The 24,092-nt window shown below is 40.5% G+C and overlaps 1 protein-coding gene across 1 annotated transcript in view; it reads right to left on the bottom strand.

The window, feature by feature from the left end:
• Positions 1 to 16,767, bottom strand: part of EPS8L1 (EPS8 signaling adaptor L1) — a 53,457-nt gene extending 36,690 nt beyond the window's left edge. Inside the window, exons 1-2 of the mRNA XM_075838845.1 lie at positions 16,724 to 16,767; positions 15,041 to 15,081 (exon numbers count right to left, since the gene is read on the bottom strand). Coding sequence (XP_075694960.1) covers positions 15,041 to 15,081; positions 16,724 to 16,740 — 58 coding nt within the window. The 5' untranslated portion in view covers positions 16,741 to 16,767. The remainder of the gene's footprint in view (positions 1 to 15,040; positions 15,082 to 16,723) is intronic.
• Positions 16,768 to 24,092: the final 7,325 nt, after the last annotated feature.

The raw sequence follows: 24,092 nt of genomic DNA on the forward strand, positions 1-24,092 counted from the left end.
CCGCATCGCATATAAGTCTAAGTGATGCCGTGATTTTATTAAGCCAACAAATGTCACAGGGGAACCCTAGCCAGTACTGGTTACATAATGTACTGTAATGCAGTAGATCTGGGAGACCATGGCTACAGATACGCCTCAGGGCCCAGAACATTCTCCACATAGAAACTGCACCATATATCTTTATAGCAGATCAGCGCTCCATTTTTCTTATATGGTCCTCTAAATCCCATTATTGCCTGGAGGCCTAGACAATTTTTAGTCCGCCTCTGATTACTGGTCCTTTTTCTGTGGATTAACTATTCACCCATGGACGTAATCCATGTAAACAAATACAAGAGCACCTGTAGGCTCAGGTACGCAGATCTGCTTTGGTGACTACTCCACATACACATTACACAGTTTGGCTACATAATGTGCATAGAGGACTTCTAATACTAAAGGAGTACTAGTAAAATTCCTTCAATATAATATCATAAGGCAAAGTAGATGTCATGCAAACCTGGCTCCTGGCTGCGTGGCAGAAATAATCAGGAATATCTGACAGGATTATGTCCTACTTTTGTAGCTGCATAGAAACAACACCTCTTTACTATCTATGTATGTACGGATATACCTGTATAGGACATACCCCTGGGAGACCCGCTCAGGAATTCCTGCAGAAAAACAGGATGCCAAGTAAGTAGAATAACATCAAATATTAAAAATGTACAGGGTGGAGGCTGGAAATACAAACTCAGATGAAAATCCATTTCTAAATAACGTATTTTCATTTCAGCCGTTTCCTAACAGACCTTACTGAATATATGACTAAATCTATACATGTATAAAAAGCCCAAAAAATGGAATTGGGTATTACCTGGAGCAGGTTGAGTATAATGCGGAGACGGACTCCTCTTTACTGCTTGTTTAGGAGTCTTCAGCCTTGTCTAGCGGCTGTATAAGGAAGATCTGGCTGTTGTGTGGCAGAACCAGTTTGTCCTGTGACAGGAGTAGAGACTCAGGATTTGGCATCCCTCTGATGCATGATTACTCAAGCTACAAATAAGTGCACTTCATAAAGGATGTTTGCAAAAATGTTTATTAGTCTAGAGAGAAGATCTAAGCCCACAGTTCATTACACGGCATGTGTTGTTGTAAGCGATAGTTTACTTATTTTACAGATCAGTGGTAGTCCAGGCGAGCAGAACCCCACCGTTCACACTTTTATTGTCTATTTATGTCTGATTGACGTCAGATAAAATAGTACATTTATTTTTTTCAATGCCACTTTCAGGAGCTATGCCCCATAGTGTAAATGGCAGCCATATATACTACATTGTTTACTGAACATAATTTAAAAAATAATATTTGGGGAATTCAATTTAAACGGGTCTAGGATTTTAAAATTGGATAGGCCATCAATATTAGATTGGTAAGGTTCCAACTCCACCAGTCAGCTGTTTGAAGGGGTTGCGGTGCTCGTATAAGTGCTGAAGCCTCTTCACTGTTTACATAGGTACATTCCTTTTCGTACTTACACACCCTGTTACTTTTGTAGCGGCTGCGCGAGGTATTGCAGCACTGTTCTATTCATTTCAACTAGTTAAACCAGGCTGCAGCGCTTCATACAGCTGATCGGTAGAGGTGCCGACAGTCGGACCCCTACAGATCATATATTGATGGGCTTTCCTCAGCATAAGCCAACAATTTTAAAATTTGGGATAACCCCTTGAATTTGTCCTCCAGGAATACCCTGCAGTACAGCACAGTATCAAGCATTCATTCATCAGGGCAGGATCTTTATCATTCAGAGGCATAACTTGAAGTTCAGTGGCCCAATTTCAAAATCTGTAACAGGGCCCCCAACTACTATGAGCCATTTACAACACCGGGATATTCTGATGTGGTAGAAGGGTCTTTCACTACCTCTGCACCATGCACTATAATGAACATGGATATTTACACAGGAAGAGCAGTAGTAGTGTGGATGATGGAGGGGAGGGGGGTTCTCAGTGCAAAATAATATTTCTGAAGCAATAGATATTATTCAGGGTGATTATAAAGTTGGGTGACAACATCACCTGTTGCCCCCGTTTTATTTATTAATGAATTAAATACACTGGTGGAAACTCCAGTGTGACCGTAGCTTTATGTCTATGGCGGGTGGAGGGAGTCCTTTAGATATTTTTTTGGCTACAGGTTCACTAAGCAGGCACCGAATATGTAAGAGTGGCAGTGGACAGTGCTTCATGCTCTTGTAGATATCCAACTGTGTCACTGTCATTGTGGAAATGTGAGGGTAGCACATCACATTCACTACTCATCCTAGCTGCCAAGGAGAGGAAGACTAACCCCAGCACTGGACTGTAGAAAACAATCAAGTCCTCCTGTGATAAGGGGTGTGGTGGCATCAACCAGGACAAGAAGAGGGCACAATTCTAATCTTTGCTAATCTCACCTCTATGTATACCCCTGGTAATCCTCTCTGCATAGAAGTAGTGGAAGTTCTGATATATAAACAACCGTCTTAGAATGCCTGGAGTAAAAAGTCTGCAGAAAACATGCAAATATGTCCAATATTTATATATAGAATGTACCCCCATAACAGAACTGGCCTATACTTTCCCTGTCATGGAGTACCAGAAGCATCGGCTTGGCATCTTACCTGTTTTGTGGGAGTTTTGTCGTGGTCTGTCAATAATCCACCCTCCACCCTGCTTCATGAAGCAACGCCAGCAAGCATGAAAGTCATAAATGAACATTCCCCGCGCTATAATTATGGTGATCAGTACAGATCATATGTGAAGGTAAATAGGTTTGATGGAGAAGTTATAAAATGTTCTTTTATGTCTTCCATATAGTAGAGTCTTTATTCCACTGCTAGGGATGGAATACAAATCTAGTGCCCAAAAAAACCCATGATGATCTATGATGGGAAATTTGTTCAGGTCACAAAGGCAACATCATATTTCAAAGATTGTTAAACAATTCAGAGCGATATTTTTCAATGACGTTTGCAAACATATCAAGTATCTAAGCAAGTACAGTCTGCACTACATCCACGACTAGCTGCCAGATCAGTCATTTCAAAATGAATATAAGGAAGCATAAGCGGTCTAGGAACATAAAGGCTGAGGAGATCATCAGAGCTATGTAATGACTTGTTCTTCCTGCAGAGGCGCTGCAGGAAACATGAGAAATAACATAGTTCATTGCAGGGGTTCCAAGCAGCCACCAACATGAGTTTTGCTCACAATGCGAATAGAGGTTGTTCACAATAGAAATATATATATATATATATATATATATATATATATAAAAAAAAAAAAAGAATGTCCATTTATGCTTCCCTGATATCACAGGTACTCTTTAAAGGTGTTGTCTCACCACTACAACTCTTTTCCATATTTCAGGGCATATGAATGTAACAGACGGGGTCTCCTGCTACGTAGGTATCCCACTCTATAAGCATCTCATGGCTAGCAGACCTATCCTGTCCATGTATGACTTGAATGGACAACATGTAATGCTTAATTTCCCCTGCAGCAGTCGCTGCAAGGGAAATATATAGCCCCCTGCAACCTCCCTTGGCGATATTAGGCTCTGTTCTCACTGGCGTCATGCCTTCCATTTATTTAATTTTTTGATAATATAATTTTTTATTGTTGTTGATTTATATAATAAAATATTCCATACAACATACGAAAAAAAAAACTAAGAAAATATTCAGAGTTAACATTATATTAAACAAAATATTATGTAGTACAGACACTATCCCGAAAGTCAATGCTGGAAAATCAACAGTCACACCCTAAAATTTATAATAGTAGCCATGTCGCGGTGCAGCATCTGTCATACGTTATTTTGACTGCAAGAAAAAGACTGCACGCTGCATGTTTTTCTTATCTCGATGGAAAGCCTCGAGTGAACAGAGTGTGAACAGAAAATACGACACCGTACAGAGCACAATATGAGTGCATACTAAGTGCTACAAAATGACATGGCAAAAATCACAGCAAAACTGTTATGTGTGAACACAGCCTCAGCTACGTCATATTGCGGGTAAGGTTCTATTTAAACCATAGTTACATTCAACAGGGCTGGCGGTAATCATGCCTTGTCAGGGTGCGTCTAGTCTGTTTCAACTCAATGATCAATTAAATTTGGATTATTACATAGTCACATAGTTGATAAGGTTGAAAAACGACACAGGTCCATAAAGTCCAACCTATATTATTGGTTGACTAAGTAACTAATGAAGCAATTCATTTTTCACAGAGGTCCAGTTGGCGTCAGATTTTTTTACGCAGTTTGAATACGGAGTTTGAACTGCCAGCGTTGTTTTAAAGCTTTTTTTTCCCCGCATTCTTCCCTGTGTTTTTTGCCCGTGGCCAATGAAGTTAAAAAAAAGGCTGCAAAAAAATGCTCAGAAGCGAGCACCGCATTTTTTTTCTGCCTCCCAATTATTTTAATAGGAGGTCGGAGGCGGAAACTGCGACTAGTTGACCTGGAAAAAAAAACCTCCTCTGCCTCCCCTTGAAATCAATGGAGACGATTTTCCCCATTTTCTGGCGTGATTCCGACGTCAAAATCAGCGGCAAATAAATTTTTGAACTGACCCTAATATCATTTTAAAGCTGTATTTTGTACTTACTTTTGCTGCATGACCAGACAGATTCTGGAAACAACCCCTGTGGCTGTGAGCTGTAATTGCAGCCATACTGGTTGTCACCCAGCTTTTCCAGAAATAGGTATAAAGATTAAACTACCATAGTGGAATTAATGTTGGTGGAAGCCCCTGTGCAAGAAAAAATGGGGGGAGCCCTCTCGACAGTATCAAATAATGTGTTGGTAACTTTTGCTATCCATAAACATTAGGCTCTATTCACACTAGCGTAATGGCTTCCATTTATAAAGGAGCTACGAATGCCGTGACGACTGATCCTTTTTTGCTATGGATCCTTTTTCGTTGGGGTTCTGTCAATTTTGATAGCAATAACACAGCTGCCGACTGCGCAATTCTTACTGTAAAGAACTCCCGAATGGCCAACAGAAGCTCTCAAAGTGAGTGTGAACAAAGCCTTAGATAATTGTTGGAAGATCCCTCTCATGTCAACAGGATCTGAAGACAATCTCATGCCTTTCTGCTGGGAAGGGTTGGAAAGACTGGAAAGAACTGGATGGTGGGGGTCTCTAGGTGATAGAGGCCCCTGGTATATTACCCTCACTATAATCCGGCCCTGGAAAGTACACAATAGAATTTTCAAGAACTTGACTGAAGAGGACAACTCAAAGACGTCTATTTACGGCAGATTTTTTGGTTGAAGGGTAAATGATATGTAATGAGTGACTTAAAGGGACATAATCTGCTGCACTTTCTACAATCATGTCTGTAACTATTAGATGGCGAGCTCTTTTAAATATTAATCCACAGCCATTCATGTGTATCACCACAGTGAGCGTGCTGCCCTGACCTCTTCACAAATGATGTCGTGGATTATTTTCACCACTTTGCGCTGTACAATGACCTGCTCACATCTTTCCACCGTTACTATGGAAATCCACACGTAAGGTTTTATCTATCCCTGTGGTTGGCAAGACGCCTTTATTTATAGAACTTCTTAATTTGTTACTGAAACAATTTCCAAGCAGGAGAAAACAGGAGACACAAGATATTTATTCTCCAATGTTTGCACATAGACAAAGCACATACCACATTAGCCAAAGAGGAAGTAACAGTCCTTGTACGTCCATGTAATACCGCCTTATAATACCAAACCACAGCCATTCCACATGGTCACATATCAGATGCTGATTCCATGGGCGCTGCCAGCTTACTGTTCTATCTAATACAGGTGGCACCGAACTATTTATATTAGAAAAAGGTGTGATCATTGGGTGAGAGTTCTGAAACATAATGCACGAAAATCCTGCCGGAAATTGTGCATACAAATAGTGTAGTATATGGCGTGGATGTTTTCAACACGTTTTACTCCTACATCAAAGACTTCACCTACCTAGTTTTGAAAAGTGTCTGAAAAAAGAGACTTGGCAAAGAGAAGTTGTAAAATGTGCCAAATTTCTTTAATAAAATTAACTGATTTGCAATGAAGTAAAAAAATTCCCTTATTTCCGGCTAGCTAATATGATGTAAAGTAAAATATAACTTTTATTTGAATATAATTAAATAGACCAAAACAAAAAAATCACACTTATTAAAAGTTAACCAATGCTCACTGGCAATGAGAGATTTGCGTGGCAAATTGGCAAGAATGCATTCAGTCAGTGCGGTGCGATATACATGTATTAGGACAGCGCCTGCAATGCGCTGTGATTCTTAAGTTAGAAAGGTAGCCTTAACTAACTGTCAGTAGAGCATTGAAGTTTAAAACAAGGAAAGGAGCCCCCCCGACATGTTTCGCTACGAACGTAGCGTCCTCAGGGGTTCAAATGGGGCTACTGCCGGTACGTCATGGATGTCTGCTCCATACACTGCAGGTGTCAGCTGTGTATGACACACTGCTCTAATGGCCAGGAACATCGAAGCACAATGTAAAAAATAAAAAAAAACTAACAAAATTGGTATCGCCACATCCGTAAAAGTCCGAACTATTACAATATAACATTAGTTAACTCGCATGGTGAACGACGTAAATTTTTTTTTTGTAAAACACCAGAATCGTTGTATTTTGGTCACCTTAGCACTAAAAAAAAAATGTCATCAAAAAATCGTATGTACCAAAAAAAACTACAGCTCGTCCTGCAAAAAATAAGCTCTTGCTCAATCGACAGAAAAATAAAAAGTTATGGCTCTCAGAATGTGATCTAAAACAAATAGTTTTGTTTTAGATCACGTCAGAAGTTTTAATTGGTGGGTTTCTGAGCACTGAGACCCCCACCGATCGCTAAAACTGCTCGGCCTTTTCCGGAAATCAATGTATTGGAGTATGGGCTCAATAGAATGTCTATGAGCCTGTAATCCGATACATTTTCAAGACGTGGAATGAAAATCTAAAAACTTGAAAACGAAAAATATCTAGGGTTAAAAAACAAATAAAAAAACACAGGTTAGACATAGAATAGATAGATAGATAGATAGATAGATAGATAGATAGATAGATAGATAGATAGATAGATAGATAGATAGATAGATAGATAGATAGATAGATAGATAGATAGATAGATATGAGATAGATAGATAGATAGATAGATAGATAGATAGATAGATAGATAGATGATGATAGATAGATAGATAGATAGATAGATAGATAGATAGATAGATAGATAGATAGATAGATAGATAGATAGATAGATAGATAGATATGAGATAGATAGATAGATAGATAGATAGATAGATAGATAGATAGATAGATAGATAGATAGATAGATAGATAGACAGATAGATAGATGATAGATAATAGATAGATAGATAGATAGATAGATAGATAGATAGATAGATAGATAGATAGATAGATAGATAGATAGATAGATAGATAGATAGATAGATAGATAGATAGATAGACAGATAGACAGATAGATAGATGATAGATAGATAGATAGATAGATAGATAGATAGATAGATAGATAGATAGATAGATAGATAGATAGATAGATAGATAGATAGATAGATAGATAGATAGATAGACAGATAGATAGATGATAGATAGTGTTGTAAAACTCATGGTTTATTTTGTCACTTATGTCATGTTAAAATCAGAGCAGGAAAATTTAGTAAGCAAATCTAACTTAAATGAGAACTGGCTCCGGGTAACCTGTTTACATGGTGTAAATTACGTAAGTGACTATTTAAAGAATGAATGTTGTATTGCGGATGATGTCACTGTATAGAGCAGAGCTGCTAGTGATGACAACCTTAGCTAATATTTGAGAAACACATGACGATCTACTGTGTATTATTTTCTATGTATCTACAAACTGAAATGGCATGGATGGTAAACAATACTTAAAAGGGTTGTCTGAGACTATACGAAATTAATCTGGTTGCAGGATATGTTATAAAATAAAAAAACAGACTACACTCACCTGTTAAATCCTCCGTCTCCCCAGCGCAGCCCAGCCCAGTCTCACCGGAGCGGTGGTCCAGTTAGTCTTTGTTTATTTTTCTGCAGTGATGGTGCGCCGTACAGCCACGTAAGCACAGCCTCAGCACTGACGTGCCGTACATTCCCGTTAGCACTGCCTCAGCGGTGACATGCCATACATGCTAACATCACCGCTGAGGTCAGTGAGTGACTGCAGTAATCACGTGGATGTACGGCACATCATCGATGCAGGAAATAAAATAACGACCAGCGGACAGCGGAGACCACAGGAGCATCAGCGCTGGAGTGGTGGGGGACTTAACAGGTGAGTATAATCAGTTTTTTATTTTATTAACGTCCTGCAGTCAGATTAATTTCTTAATGTCTCGGACAACCCCTTTGATATTGATTAATACAAAAATCTAGTATTAATGCAGAATGAGGTGGGGGGAAAAATGGTTTGACTGCTGCCACACTGCTTTCCCCTTTTCTGCTTTTCAACACAGCGTCAATCCAGCTTTTAAATAAACATCAATGTCACTAGTTGTCAGACAATGTGTTCCTAGCAACCAGGATGTGTGCAGTGTTCCCCTTTGATAAAATTCTGGCTACCCTCAGCCATCAGTAGGTGGATCTCGCTGCATATGGGTTTATGTATACAGCTCTTATTGAACACTGTGGGGCGAATTTATTAAACAATCTATGAAAACTAGTCAAATTTTGCACAAAAATGTTGCTACTTTTTCATTTTTTACGCAGCTCATGCCACTTATGCCTCGTAAAACATGACATCATTCACATGAAGATGACTATATTAATAAATAGTGAGGGAACATCTCAAGATAAGAAAAGAACAAACTTCTTAAAAGAAAATGAAGAAATATGAAAGGAATGGAACAAAACAGGGCGCGGTACAGACTTTATAAAAGTATATCCTTTTCTACTTAGGGATGGGCAAACGTTTACGATATTGTGTATTAATGCACAGGCTTTAAAGTATGCAGGAAAATAACAGAACATTACAGAGGAGACAATATAGCCAGCAGGATTTCATGATCTGGTTAGGTAGATAGCATTGTATACAGTGAATGACCACCATTAAACACAATTTTCTGTTTTACTCTAATTTGGATCAGATTCATTTCTTCAAATATTTTTATAGTGCTTGGAGCTCCTTTTATCTGATATAAAGCTCCAAATCCCTTGTATAGCCATAGATTTAAATGATAAAATTCTTTCTACCTGCAGCTACCACTAGGGGGAGCTTAGGAGTATACAGTATGCTGTAAACGCTAAAAGCTCCCCCTAGTGGCGGCTTCAGGCAGACAGAATTGTATTATTCAAACCACTATCAAGATATATTAAGAAAGAATGTAAGATCTAAAACAGTGGACATAATGTTAAAAGGTGGTTTTTTTTTGTCAAGCAATTATCTTTTTCTGGAAAAACTGGATGACAATATGGTTCCCGTTTCAAGTTCTACAGGGGTTGTTCAGGTTTCACAGACTCTTGACGACAATTTGAGCCTTTTTTTTTTCTCAGACGTATGAAGTGGTACAGAAGCCAGGGTTGTATCACTACATAACTAGGCAGATTTGGTAAAGCTGGCATCATGGCTTCCATTTTTTTTTTTAAGAAGGCCATTACGCTGTGCAAGATTTGTTATACAATAGATTCAAATGGCTCCTGACAGACCCCACTGACTTATGACTTTTGACTGCAAGAATATCGTGGCATCTTGTGCTATTTTTTCTGACAAAAGTGGCACAAAACCTGATGGAAGCTCACAGCGGCTGTGTGAACAGAACCTAATAGTGGCAATATTGGTTATCACTAGAATTTGTGTAAACTTGACAGAACAGGGCAACTGAAGGTGATAGTTACTGGTGATTTTGTGAACCTTAAAGTACCAGGGGTAATCAACTATTTTTGGTGAAGGTCCATTTACCTGGGTCTGCCGTCAGGTAAAGGTCTGCTAAGCACTAATAGTAAGGCTATATTCATATGGGTCACAGTACCGTCACAATATCCCCTGTAGATATTGCCACACCCATAGATGGTGCCACGCAGCCCCTGTTGGTAGTGCCACAGCCCCCTTGTAGATAGAGCCAACCTCCCTGCAGATAGTGCCACATCCCCCTGTAGGTAGTGCCACACCCCCCGTAGATAGTGCCACACCCCCATAGATAGTGCAACAATGCCCCCTTCTAGATAGTGCCATAGTGCCCCCCAAAGAAATAAAACAGACTTGTACATGCCTAGCCCCGTTCCCGCAAGGAACGGGGCTGCTGTGCAGTCCTCCTCAGCCATGTTAGGCCTGCAGCCTATGAGACGCCGAGGCGGGACCCTTGCATAGACCGGCGCGATGCAGTGACTTCACCACACCAGCCTGCGCAGGGATCCTGTCCCAGTGTCTCATAGGCTGCAGGTATAACATTACCTGAAGCCTGGTGAATGGTGGGTAAGGGAGCTGATAGCTCCCTGCTCTGCCATAGTATTCAATTGTATCTGCATCCTGTGGACGCAGATACAATTCAATGTTGCATTCTTCTGTGGATCCGATCACCAGGCCAAAAATATGGGCTTCTGCCCCGGTTGCCCGGTGCTAACAACGCCACTGGTCTGGACAGCTGTGACCCGCGGTCCGGTTTGGACCGCGGTCAGCCAGTTGGGGACCCCTGCATAAGACAATAATTGAATTAGAAACATTAGCGCAAAATAGCATTTTGATTCGTGGCTTGGAATGCCATCTCCCTGCTATGCTATGTGAAATACTTCCTACCAACTGTTGATAGTCTCCTTATAGATGCATATTTCACTAATACGGACAGGTAAACACTGCTGCACCCTTTAGGGATGTAACATTTTGTATTTTAACGCCTTAAAGGGGTTTTCCCATGAGAGACATTTATGATATATCCACAGGATATGTTATGAATGTCAGATAGATGCGGGTCCCACCTCTGGAACCGGCACCTATCTCTAGAACGGAGCCCCCTAAAACCCGTTCCAGCTTTGTCTGATCTCGCTTACTCCCGGCCACTTCCTGGTTGTATGGTGGGGAGTTACGTAAATAGCGTAACTCGCTGAGCTGCGCTGTTTCCGTAACTCTCATAGTAGGGAATGGCAGTTACGAAAACAGTGTAGCATGCGAGCTACACTGTTTCCGTAACTACCATTCAGTTTTATGGGACTTACAGAAACAGCGTAGCTCAGCGAGCTACGCTGTTTACGTAACTCACGACCATACAACCTTTTTCATGGTCGGAATTCACCTCATTCAGCCGCAACACCGAGCGGCTGAACCGGATTTAGGGGGGCCGTTCTGGAGATAGGTGAGGGTCCCAGAGGTGGGACCCGCATCTATCTGACATTTATGAAATATCCTGTGGATATGTTATAAATGTCTCACGTGGGAAAACCCCTTTAAGGACAAGGTTAATTTTCGTTTTCATTTTTTCCTTCTCACATTCCAAGAGCAATAACTTTTCTATTTTTCTGCGAAGTAGCTGTATGAGGGCTTGTTTTTTGGGGAGCGAGTTATATTTTTTTTAATGGTGCCATTTAATGTACTGAGAAACTTCTAAAAATTATTTTGTGGGGAAGAATTGGAGAAAACAATTTCGCCATAGTTTTTAACGTTTTGTTTTTACCGCGTTCACTGTGCGGTAAAGATTACATATTAACTTTATTCTGCTGGTCAGTACGGATACAGCGATACCAAATTTATATCGTTTTATGATGTTTTACTACTTTTACAAAATAAGAACAATTTCTTAAAAAGAAAATTTGTGCCACCATTTTCTGAGACCCATAACATTTATTTTTCCTTTGATGGAGCTGTTTTTTTGCGAGACGAGCTACCATTTTTATTGGTACCATTTTGAGGTTTATATGACTTTTTGATAATTTTATATTCCGTTTTTTTTGGGGAGCGAGTTGGCCAAAAAGCAGCAATTGTGGCACTGTGAATATTCTTTTCCTATGGCTGTTCATCTTGCGGGTTAAATAACATGATATTTTATATCAAACTTTTACAGACGCAGCGATACCAAATAGGTTTATTTCATATTGTTTACATTTTGTAAAGGGTTCTTTTAAACATTTTTTTTAACATTTTATTCAAATTCCCTCCCTCTGCCTAAACGCTCTGATGCCTCTGTCACTATTGACTGTGGCATCTGAGGCATTAAATGGGCGGGATCATACTTATCTCTGATCCCAGTTGCTGCAAGCAGGTGTCAGGTGTATAAAACATATGGCACCCGTTGCGTATGGTGCTGGCTCAGCTCCGCAGCCGCACAATATTGTGATAGTGTACATCTGCCGTACATGTATGGCGAATGTCGCAAAGGGGTTAAAGGAATACTAATATGATAAAAATATAAGTTTATAAAAAGAGCTGCTGATATAATTCAGACATTTGGATGTACATATTCTCTTAAATGGAGATATATGAAATAAAGTAGTGATCATGGGGGCGCATATTTTTCTGAACTTCATCTCAGAAACTCTATTATAGAGGAAACAACTCATTTATCAACATTGTCCAATGGAAAAACTGGTCTTGTTGCCCATAGCAACCAATCAGAGTACAGCTTTTATTTCTTAAACTGCTCTAGAAAAAAGGAAGGTGCACTGTGAGTGGTTGCTATCGAAAACAATGACAGTTTTTTTGTTAGACAATTTTAATAAATGAGGCATTGGAATTAAACTGCAAAGGGAAATAAGGGGAGCATTTTGTAAACTTTATAATAGTAAAATTGTCCTTGTTGCCTATAGCAACCAATCACAGAGCAGCTTTCATTTTTCCAGGGCAGGTTAAGAAAAGAAAGCTGAGGTCTAATTGGTTGCTATAAGCAACTGGAATAGTTTTATTATTAATTTTGATAAATCTGCCCCACTATGTTTAGTTTAATTTTAATTTGAAAATGATTTTATGTGTAAGAAATTTTTTTCACATAATGAAGGCCCCAAACGTTCTGACCACCAGGCCCCACATTTCATGGCCGCAACTGTCTGAATACTACTCTGTGCTCCTTCCAATGCGTATATCAGATTAAGCTGACCATTAACACTACATTATCAACTGCGTCTATTTTTTGTCCCACTGGACACTAATAGTCATCATCATCATCAATGTATGCTTTTTCCTGTATGAACTTTTTACAGTAATAAGTTCATCCAGGAGTATGGAAGGGGCAAAATAAGTAAGAAGGGTGATGATGTACAGTCAATCAACTGTCAACTGAGAGAGATAAGAAAAGGGTCCCCACTAAATACTGGATCTTCAGGCAGGAGACTTGCCAACTCTATCAGGACTTTGAGAGTCTTATTTTACCTTGAAATCCAGTTAACAACTCAACCTCTCCACTAGTATGGTGCCACCTTATGTTCAAAGTGTATAGCAATGTGCACATCCACCTAATGAGCTTAGTGCTGATGGACGGCCATGCTCAGTCACTTTCCCCAAAATCAGGTCTCTGCATTGTGATCTTCTGTTTACTGCAAAGCAGCCAATAGAAATATCTTTCTGCCCTGCTTGTCAGGGAAGGAGCAGAACCTCTGCAGTATCCTGGAAGTATAGCTGAGGAGACTCCTTTTTAGCTTGTTAGGACTGTAAATATCTGTATCCTGACAGCAGATATGAACCCTACACATGCCCACTCAGTCTTGGTTGTTTTATTTTATTATATTTTTATTGGTTTCTAAGGGAGCGAATAATGTGGATATCACACAGTATACACCTTAACTACTCTGGATCCCATGTTACCTATCTGCATGGAAATTAAGAAGGGACTATATTGCCAGCTGCCAGAGGGGGAAGGCTGATTCTGCTCAGAGCTTGCCCTAGCAGCACAGATTAGCAGCAGCACCAAGGGGGACACAGGGAGACAAAACCCAAAAAAATTAGAAAAGTATTTGTACAGTATATTCTAGAAACACTGAAAATTACTTTAGTACAGCTATTGACAGCATTTCTGAACTTTTAGTATGAAAATGATTCATGGGATAAGCTCTTTACATCCTTGGACGATCTGTTGTCCTCCACAGCAAAAGCATGCTAGGCTTCATCAAAACATCACAGACCCCAACATACCCCAAAAATGGCTCACTGCTATATAAGTCTTCAATTATTTTATGCACCAGGCATCAGTATACTGTATGCATCTGTTACTAGAAGTTTCCTAAATTAAAACCTTCTAAGATGGCCTCATTGTACTGATGTGGGAATTTAGAACCAGAACAACTCTTTACAGGGTCACACTGGACTTTATGAAGATTTGATGACTCCTCAAACCCATTAAACTTTAGTTTCCCCCTTCTGCTAAGTAGGCAGTGTGTGAAAAAGAGTAGTTGGATATGTGCATCGTACCACTGTTGCTACAGTAATTATAGCCATTAGAACCGTACCTAGGACAAGTGTGACCATCTTGTTCTCCCAGTTTTAATTATTTCCCAGAGATTGTCATGATAAACCTTTTTTCCTTAATTACATTCTAGATAGTCTTGATTTTCTAGTAACTGACCTCTTAGACGCGAGGTTACTTTTACTTATGGACATGGGCAAATCTCAATGCTCCATCATCAATGTAAGGCTAAAGTCAATGGGTATCTCATTTATCTGTCTGGGCAGAAACTGCAATAACTATGATGATACTTTTTGGTCCCACAATAAAGAAATGATATATCCTTCAGCACTCCCTCCTAGTAGAACAAGTAGCAAAACATGGGTTACAACCATATGCCCCCTATATGCATTAAATTGCTTTCAATGGACCCAGTGTTGGTCAACTAGTGTGTATCAAGTCTGCCAACAGATCTGGGCAACAAATTTCAGAGGAAAATAGATTTATGTTAAATTCCCCTACAGGCTCCCTTCTCTATTATCTGCCTATTTTATATATTAAATAAGCAATTCTGATTACAGATCTTAAAGAGGGAGTAGCTAAACTTTAATTTAAAAAAGGGAATAACCATTGCAAACAAGTTCCTGTGTGACAATATATTGGACTTACCATATATAGATTTGGCATTGGGTTTTGACACCCCGTTTAGTCTAAAACAAAACAGAAAAAAAGATGTTAGAATGCATTGATCAGACTAATAGTATAGATAATAATGATATTCTATAGTGGATACTAGCACCTATGTCAATATATTATAGAGCATTTATCCTTAAAATAAAAATTTAAATGGGAAAAAATAAGGTCCTGAGTAATTTTTTGTTGCTATTCAGGTCCTACATAGGTGGTCATCAATGTCTACTTATACAGCGATACAGGAGCAGAGAATGTATTACTTCATAGGGGCTCATGTATATGCCAATGCCACGTACATGTATACTGTATGGTGGAACATATTACGGATCCTTGGGCACACCATGTATTCTGCCATAGAAGCAATACTTCTACAGGAGAATGCCTCCGCATTGCAGCATGCCACAATTTTTTTTCATGGATTCCGATGGAGTTCATGACAAAAAAAAAAACAATGTGTGCCTCCATACATAATCGGAGGAACACAAATACACTACGGGTTCATAGCAGGTCACCATATTACATAGACAAATGTCTGAAATTATGTTTTGACAATCTGACATCTCACAGCCATTTGGTTTTTTTTGGTGTGCAGGACATGCACCAGACTGGAGAATTCATATTGTTTTTCTATGAAAGCCTGATATAATCCTCGGTAAATGTGAAAGAGAATTCACTAGGTTATTCAATAGATCGGAAGTGTTGTTTTAAGTAAACCCAAAACAATCCAGCGGAGTGGTTTGGCCTGGGTGCAGGTCCCATTCCCCACTTTGTATTCACATTTCTGTATTTTCCTCATTACACCTGCCATACAGCTGAAGGGGAAGATAACCGCCGGGCAGATTGTTATCATAGCTGCCAAATATTCTATGATTGTATCACATTAACTTCACGAAACAACAAAGAAAAATGGAATAAAGAGTAAAGGGTGATAGTCAAAACAAACAGTAATGTCAACTGGCAGGAATCTATCAAGATCATATGTGGTTAGAGGTTATGCCATATGAACGAGCTTATGGGAAGGTGTGATAAGGAAATGGAAATGAAAGGTCCAACTGGTAAATTATCGGTGGTTGCTAAATACAAATAAATCTTGATGGCATTATAACAGCTGACTGTTTCACGTACCCACAGAGGGATTGAGCTGACGGCATTACTAATGAATACAGTATTTGTAGCATCAGAGGTATTGATGTTATCTATATTATGTATGGTACTGAAGCGAAATATGAAAATCAACTACTTTAAGTTCTTGAAGTTGTTGCACCAAATTATTTGCATTCAACTGAGTTGTAGGAATATTTGCCCAGTATTTATTCCCTTGTGAATAAGTAATTGGCCTTAGTTCAATTACCAAGGTCCCACAGACTTGCCGTATTTTGGCAGTATGCTCCCCCTATAAGCATTGTTTCTAGAAGAGAATATGGTGCTGTATGGAAGCACCATATGGCGGCACACAGAGTACCCTCCAAATACTACAGTACAAGTGCCGTGCACAAGGCATAAAAGTGGGCATGGGCTATAAAGACACTTGAAAAGAAGCCACTCAGGGATGTGGTAAAATGTCTTTAAGATTTCTAAGAAAGTCTAGTTGATCTAGACATTTCCAAACTAGTTGTATTTATGAAGTTATTTAGTAACAAATGCAGATATTTCACATACCGAGGTGAGGCACTCATTTTGATTTTCCGATAAAGTGATCTTCTTCCTTATTGTGGAGAAAATAGATTGTCAGTATATTCATGTATATCATTTCTTGTTATATAATATCATAAAAGAAAGACTATAGGTAAACTGTAAAATTTTCTGAGAATACAGGCATAGATTGATTCGTCATACAATATAGATTATGAAAATATAAAAATGTTCATGATATTTCTTTATAACCTTAGGACTGAACTAAGAACATTTTATACAATGTGTCTACTAGCTACGTTATTCGATGTTTATAGACTAGTTCACAGGATCAGGCACTTGCTCTAGTTTTTATAATGCTCAGAATTTCTGGTCTATATTGCATGCGGTATCTTTGCTTATGAATTGTAAAATACCAGTTTTGTTCTCTTGGCTTATGATTCTACACACAGATATGGTGAACTAAAACTCCTATTCAAAGATATACCCATAGCCATGAAGTGTTACCCGATGGGTGCTAATGGGCATGGGGGGGGGGGGGTAATGCTCTACTTTTAACCCAACTCTACTTTTCCTCATGAGAACAGGGCATTTTCATTACTTCGCCAAAAACATAAATTTCTTTGTCCCCATTTTTCTCCAATAATACAGCAAGTAAGCATATATATATATATATATCTTACATCCAAAAGTTTGTAGAACATCAAACCTATATTTTTTTGTGAGCATCTCATTCCAAAACCAACCTTCACTTCTCTGGGTAGAGTTTCTACTTGCTTACAATATGACTGTAGGAATTTGCATCTATTTAACCATAAAGTCACTAGCGTGGTCTGTCAATGGTTCACAGACAGCTTTCCAGCTCATTCCATAGGTGCTTAATGGGGTCAACGTTTGGACTCTGTCAGGGATAGTCAAGATAGTCTTCGAAAACCAAACTCAGCAAACCATATTGTATAGTAATTGCTTTTGTATATTGGGCACTGCCATGCTAAAATATTACCACAAAGTCGGAAGTCAATAATCACTGCATGCTTTATTGTTGAGGTTTCCTTTCACAATCTTTACATAGTTGGCACTATGCATTGGAGAAGAAAACGTTCACCTGATATTCACTAAACCAAGTTTGTCCGTCAGACTGGCAGATGGGAAAACTTAATTCATCGCTCCAGAGAAAATGTCTCTACTACTCCAGGTTGTGCTTCAGTATGTTGGAATGAGCAGCTCACCTGGGCATTAAATAGCTCCTTCATTGTACTAGTACTGCCAGACTCCCAATATTGCGCAATTACCACAAAATTACCACTAAATTGTGTATCTTTGATCGGTCACATGTCTGTGATGTTAAATTCTCTGTTCCATTGTATCAATTTGGTCAAGCTTCACTTTCTTGTTCTCCAATTACATTTGTGGTCTATATGTACTGTAGTTGGCAAATATACCACAGTGATTTATTGTGCTTGTCTTGCATGCTGGCTGGTGTATACTATTTCCTAAAGCAATAAAAACTGATTTAGGAGATTTCCTTTACACCACTCCAGCTGGCTCGGCATAGTACATGGTAATCCAAGGCTTATGTACTGTGGTTAATCATGGAAACCCACTCCATGGCTTGTGTGTAGGTTCCGTACGCAGGTTGGGACTAAGGCCAGGGATAATACTTGTTTCAGCACTTGCTGGTCCCATTCTGTGAAATTTTGGTTGTTTTAATTTTCTCAGACAATCCCTTAAAAGTTGACTTGAGCATCTCTAGCGGAGCAGTAGTTCGTCAAACTATCTTATTAGAAAGGTGTCGTCACTGTCACTTTGGAAGTCACTGGGCTCTTCATAATGACCCATTCTACTGTTAACCTATTGAGCTTTCATGATTGTAAGCTTGATTTTATGTGACTTTAAGCAACGACCTACATAGTTAAACCCAACAATTAGAAGTGGTGTCCACACTGAGATCTAGTGTTAGGCACTGTTAACATCAGCATCTTCGTTTCTATTTATAATGAAATCCACAATGCAGTGCCGGATCCTTCGTATGATGGATACCACCGGCACCCAACAGATCTTATTGACTTATAATGGGGTTTGTCGGGTTCCGTCGTCATATCCATTGTTTTGATGAAAGAATAGTTCTGCATGCGAAACTGCCGTTGGAGGTCCAGAACAATGGAGATGTGAACAAAGCCCTAGTCAATAGTTAAGACAATAAATACTTTTAATTTACTGAATGTTTTCTCAGATGCAAAGACAAGCAGACAAATATAACTAAAATATAAAACAACTGTATATAATTATGTTAAACCATGGAGCCAGACAGGTATATCGGAGAGCCAAAATAAATACATACTGAATTAAGAGATCCTCTGAGAAACATCCTATACGACACATCACAGATGAAGCTGCTTTGTTCTGACACTGATTCCTGTCCAGTCTTGACATATAGTTACAGCAGAGATGCATTTTTCATTGTAACAACATTGCTTGTAAATCTTGATAACTATTTTGTCTCTATGTGGACGGTCTTAGAGAAGAATTAGCTATGTTGCCCATAGCTAAATAGTCTAAGTTTTTTAATGGTTTTTTTTAACTGTTGTTGCTTTTAGCCACAACGCCACATTTCTTTTGGACAGTTTCGTTACTTGAGGCCCTTTAGATAATACAGTAGGTTTACTTGATGCCCTATGCAAAACCTTATGTAACACATTATGGTGTTATAAGTTGTGTCAAATGACGAACTCTGTTCGGTTACATCTGTAAACCTTTACTTTTAGTCTATATCTCAAGAAGATTTAATATCTGGCAACATTTTTCTAAGTTAACCTGATCTCGGAACCATTTGATTTTCTATATACAGAGGAGAAACTTGAAGCTACTTGTGCTTCAATGCTAAAGGCAAACTACTGCAACACCAACGACATCACTGCATAAGGAATAGTAACATCACAATGTATAGGATCCATATACACGGTGATAATTAAATGTGTTTTTCCTTCAGAAATATTACCTGAAAACATCTGTGAGTATATTCATTATGTACTTTACAAAGCTTGATGTGAATGTCCACCTTTGAACACAATTTTGGTTTTTAGTCAAAATAGATACAAACTTCTGTACACATAAATTTCTATATATATATATCTTTAGCAGTTACACCTAATTTTTCTGATACAGAGCTCCAAATACCCAGCATAGTCATAGCGTTAAATGATAAAATGATGTCTATCTTTAGCCACTAGGGGCAGCTTAGAAGGTTACTGCATGTATTTGTTTATTTAAAAGCTCCCCCTAGTGGTGACTACAGGCAGCCCTAATTTTATCATTTAATCCTATTTCTATGTAGGGGATTTGAAGCTCTGTATCAGAAAAGCAGAGCTTTTACAAAAATATATTCCGAAATTCATCAGTTCAGAATTTTGGACCTAAAAACAACAGGGTGCTAAGTTTAGGAACACCTTTGTTTGTTTAAAGGGGTTGTCCCACAAAACACATGTATCCCCTATACACAGGGGAACAGAAGACCGAAAGTCCCCCAAAGTGCTCCATGAGAATGGAGCGCTTGTGCGTATGCCTGACCAGCGCTCCATTAATTTCTATGGACCTGTCAGAGACAGTGGTCCCGAATGTCCCATAGAAATTAATGAAGTGCTGGTCAGGTATGCGCACAAGCGTTCCATTCTCATGGGGCACTTCGGGGGACTTCGATCCCCTGTTTTCCTTATCGCTGGGGGTACCAGTGGTCGGACTTTCAGCGATCACACATGTATCCCTTATCTTCTGGATAGGGGATACATGTGTTTTGTTTGACAACTCCTTTAAGCAAAGGTGATGGCTACATTTATATATTAGAGAATTGTTTATAGAGTAATTCACTAATATGCTCATATTGAACAACAGAGGTACGCATCATGTATACAAGCACCCCATTCAACTTCTGAGTTGTACCGAGCCATAAAAAGGACTACGTGTTTTTTACGGCTCTGCCGTGTGCATGAGGCCTGAGTCAAAGTATATAATTCACTTTTTGTTCTCACTTCTCCGTTTTACAGAGTTAAGGGCACTTATACAGCATTGGAAAAAGTTCTGCACTTACTGTCATCCAAAACAATGTATAAACTCTTCTTAAGAGCCAGACAGTGTTTTCAATTTCATCATGAACACATTAATTGTTTTAGCCTCTATACTAATTGTTTATAGCCTTGGAAGCAAGCCGTGGACAGGAGAGTAAACACATATTTTGCAATTTGGGGGTTACAACCCCGAAGAGCGGTCCAGATGGGCCCAGTAGTTTGCGGTTACATCATTTTGCCCATATGGGCATGGTAATGATTTCGTACGTACCAGCTATACAGATAATTGAAATAGTATATTCAAAATAATTGATGGAATTAAATTTTCATGTGGAGAGGGAGTAGATGTGCTATTTGCATTATCTATCTATGTATATAAATATATATATTTATATATCTTGTTTTTGTTGATTCACACCTTCAAATCTATATAATTAATAGATAATTTTAACGTGACTGTAAAATTAGCAGAAGGCGGTTCCAGGGTGTAGTACGGAATAATCAATCAACCGAGACTCTAGTCATGAACTGTGCCTGTTAGGGATCTGCCAGGTACTTCATCTAGCTACACTCCTGGGATTAATCAATCCACACCTGAGGCCAGACCTGTTCGACTGACACCTTCTCCCACCAACCAGGGTGGCAGGCTCAGGAGTGGGAGAGCCTATCGCGGCCTGGTCTCTCGGAGTTAGCTCCGCCCCCTGCCCTTTATTACCTGCCCTGTGCTCTCCCTCAGTGCTTGTAATTCTTTTGGATTCCTGGCCCCACTGCTGCTTGCTCCAGCCTGCTTCTGCCGTGCTTCTGCCTTGCTGCAGTTCTGCTTGACCTGCTTGGCTTGCTTCTGTCTCCGTGTCCGCTCGGGTGTACTCACTTCGTCCTGGTCCTGACTGTTCGTTCGCCGCCCCGTTTCCTCGTGGCGTTCCGTGGCTACTGCCCCTTCCCTTGCGTGTTCCCTGTTTGTCTTCCTGTGCACTTAGCCAGCGTAGGGACCGCCGCCCAGTTGTACCTCGTCGCCTAGGGCGGGTCGTTGCAAGTAGGCAGGGACAGGGCGGTGGGTAGATTAGGGCTCACTTTCCCTTCACCTCCTTCCTGCCATTACATAATTACAAGCCCTTACCTAGTCTACCATTTCTCCTACGCTGACGCTATCATGGACCCCCTTGAGACCCTGACCCAGCAGATGCAGGGCCTCTCCCTACAGGTCCAGGCCCTGGCCCAAAGGGTCAATCAGGGTGACGCTGCTTTAGTAGTACCCCTCACCTCACCTCTAGAACCCGACCTCAAGTTACCTGACCGGTTTTCAGGGGACCGTAAGACGTTTCTCTCCTTCCGGGAGAGTTGCAGACTGTATTTCCGCCTAAAGCCCCACTCCTCAGGTTCCGAGAACCAGCGGGTGGGTATCATCATATCCCGACTCCAGGAAGGGCCCCAAGAGTGGGCCTTCTCCTTGGCTCCTGACGCCCCTGAACTTTCCTCTGTTGATCGTTTTTTCTCTGCCCTCGGACTCATTTACGACGAGACTGACAGGACTGCTTTAGCCGAGAGTCAGCTGGTGACCTTACGTCAGGGTAGAAGACCGGTTGAGGAATACTGTTCTGATTTTAGGAAGTGGTGCGTAGCTTCTCAGTGGAACGATCCGGCCCTAAGGTGCCAGTTTAGGTTAGGATTATCTGACGCCCTGAAGGATCTGCTGGTTAGCTACCCCTCGCCTGACTCCCTTGACCAGGTTATGGCCCTAGCAGTACGACTTGACCGACGTCTCAGGGAACGTCAGCTAGAACGCTTCAGTGTGCTCCCCTCTGACTTTTCTGCGATTCCCCCCGAGGTCCCGTCTCCTCGCCCCTCCACGGAGGACTCGGAGGTACCTATGCAACTCGGGGCCTCCATGTCCCCTCGACAACGTAGGGAGTTTCGCAGAATGAATGGTCTCTGCTTCTACTGTGGGGACGACAAGCATCTACTGAACACCTGTCCAAGGCGCAAGAATAAGAAGCCGGAAAACTTCCGCGCCTAAGTGATCATCGGGGAGGTCACTTGGGCGCACAGGTATTTCCCGTTAATGTGAAACGCAATAAAATTTTGCTTCCCTTTCAGGTCTCGTTTGCTGGCCGGTCTGCCACGGGCAGTGCTTTCGTGGATTCTGGCTCATCTGCTAATATCATGTCTGTGGAATTTGCTATGTCTCTAAAGATGCCTTGTATTGATTTACCTTATCCTATCCCTGTAGTAGGAATCGACTCAACACCCCTTGCTAATGGTTATTTTACTCAGCATACTCCTGTTTTTGAACTCCTGGTTGGCTCCATGCATTTGGAGCAGTGCTCTGTACTGGTGATGCAGGGATTATCGTCTGATCTGGTTTTAGGCCTTCCCTGGTTGCAGTTGCATAATCCCACATTTGATTGGAATACTGGGGATCTCACCAAATGGGGTAATGAATGTCTGATGTCATGTCTTTCTGTTAACTCTATTTCTCCCCGGGAGGAGGTAAACACACTTCCTGAGTTTGTTCAGGACTTCGCCGATGTGTTTTCTAAGGAGGCCTCCGAGGTGTTGCCCCCCCATAGAGATTACGATTGCGCCATCGATTTGGTGCCTGGTGCCAAGCTTCCTAAGGGTAGGATATTTAATCTTTCATGTCCTGAACGTGAAGCGATGAGGGTGTATATCCAAGAATGCCTAGCCAAGGGTTTCATTCGCCCCTCGACTTCTCCTGTAGGTGCTGGCTTCTTCTTCGTGGGGAAGAAGGATGGTGGTCTTAGGCCGTGCATTGATTATCGTAACCTGAATAAGGTCACCGTAAGGAACCAGTACCCACTTCCTTTGATTCCGGATCTTTTTAATCAGGTTCAGGGAGCCCAATGGTTTTCTAAGTTCGATCTACGGGGGGCATATAACCTTATCCGCATCAAAGAGGGGGATGAGTGGAAAACTGCGTTCAACACACCCGAGGGTCATTTCGAATACCTGGTCATGCCCTTTGGGTTGTGTAATGCCCCTGCTGTCTTCCAGAATTTTATTAATGAAATCCTGAGAGAGTACCTGGGTAATTTTCTTGTTGTGTACCTTGATGACATACTGGTGTTTTCCAAGGACTGGTCCTCCCACGTGGAGCATGTCAGGAAGGTGCTCCAGGTCCTTCAGGAGAATAATCTGTTTGCTAAGACTGAAAAATGTGTCTTTGGGGTACAGGAGATACCATTTTTAGGGCAAATCCTCACTCCTCATGAATTCCGCATGGACCCTGCCAAGGTTCAAGCTGTGGCGGAATGGGTCCAACCTGCCTCCCTTAAGGCGTTACAGTGTTTTTTAGGGTTCGCCAACTATTACAGGAG

Source organism: Rhinoderma darwinii, chromosome 10 (genome assembly GCF_050947455.1).
Source record: "Rhinoderma darwinii isolate aRhiDar2 chromosome 10, aRhiDar2.hap1, whole genome shotgun sequence".
NCBI lineage: Eukaryota > Metazoa > Chordata > Amphibia > Anura > Rhinodermatidae > Rhinoderma > Rhinoderma darwinii.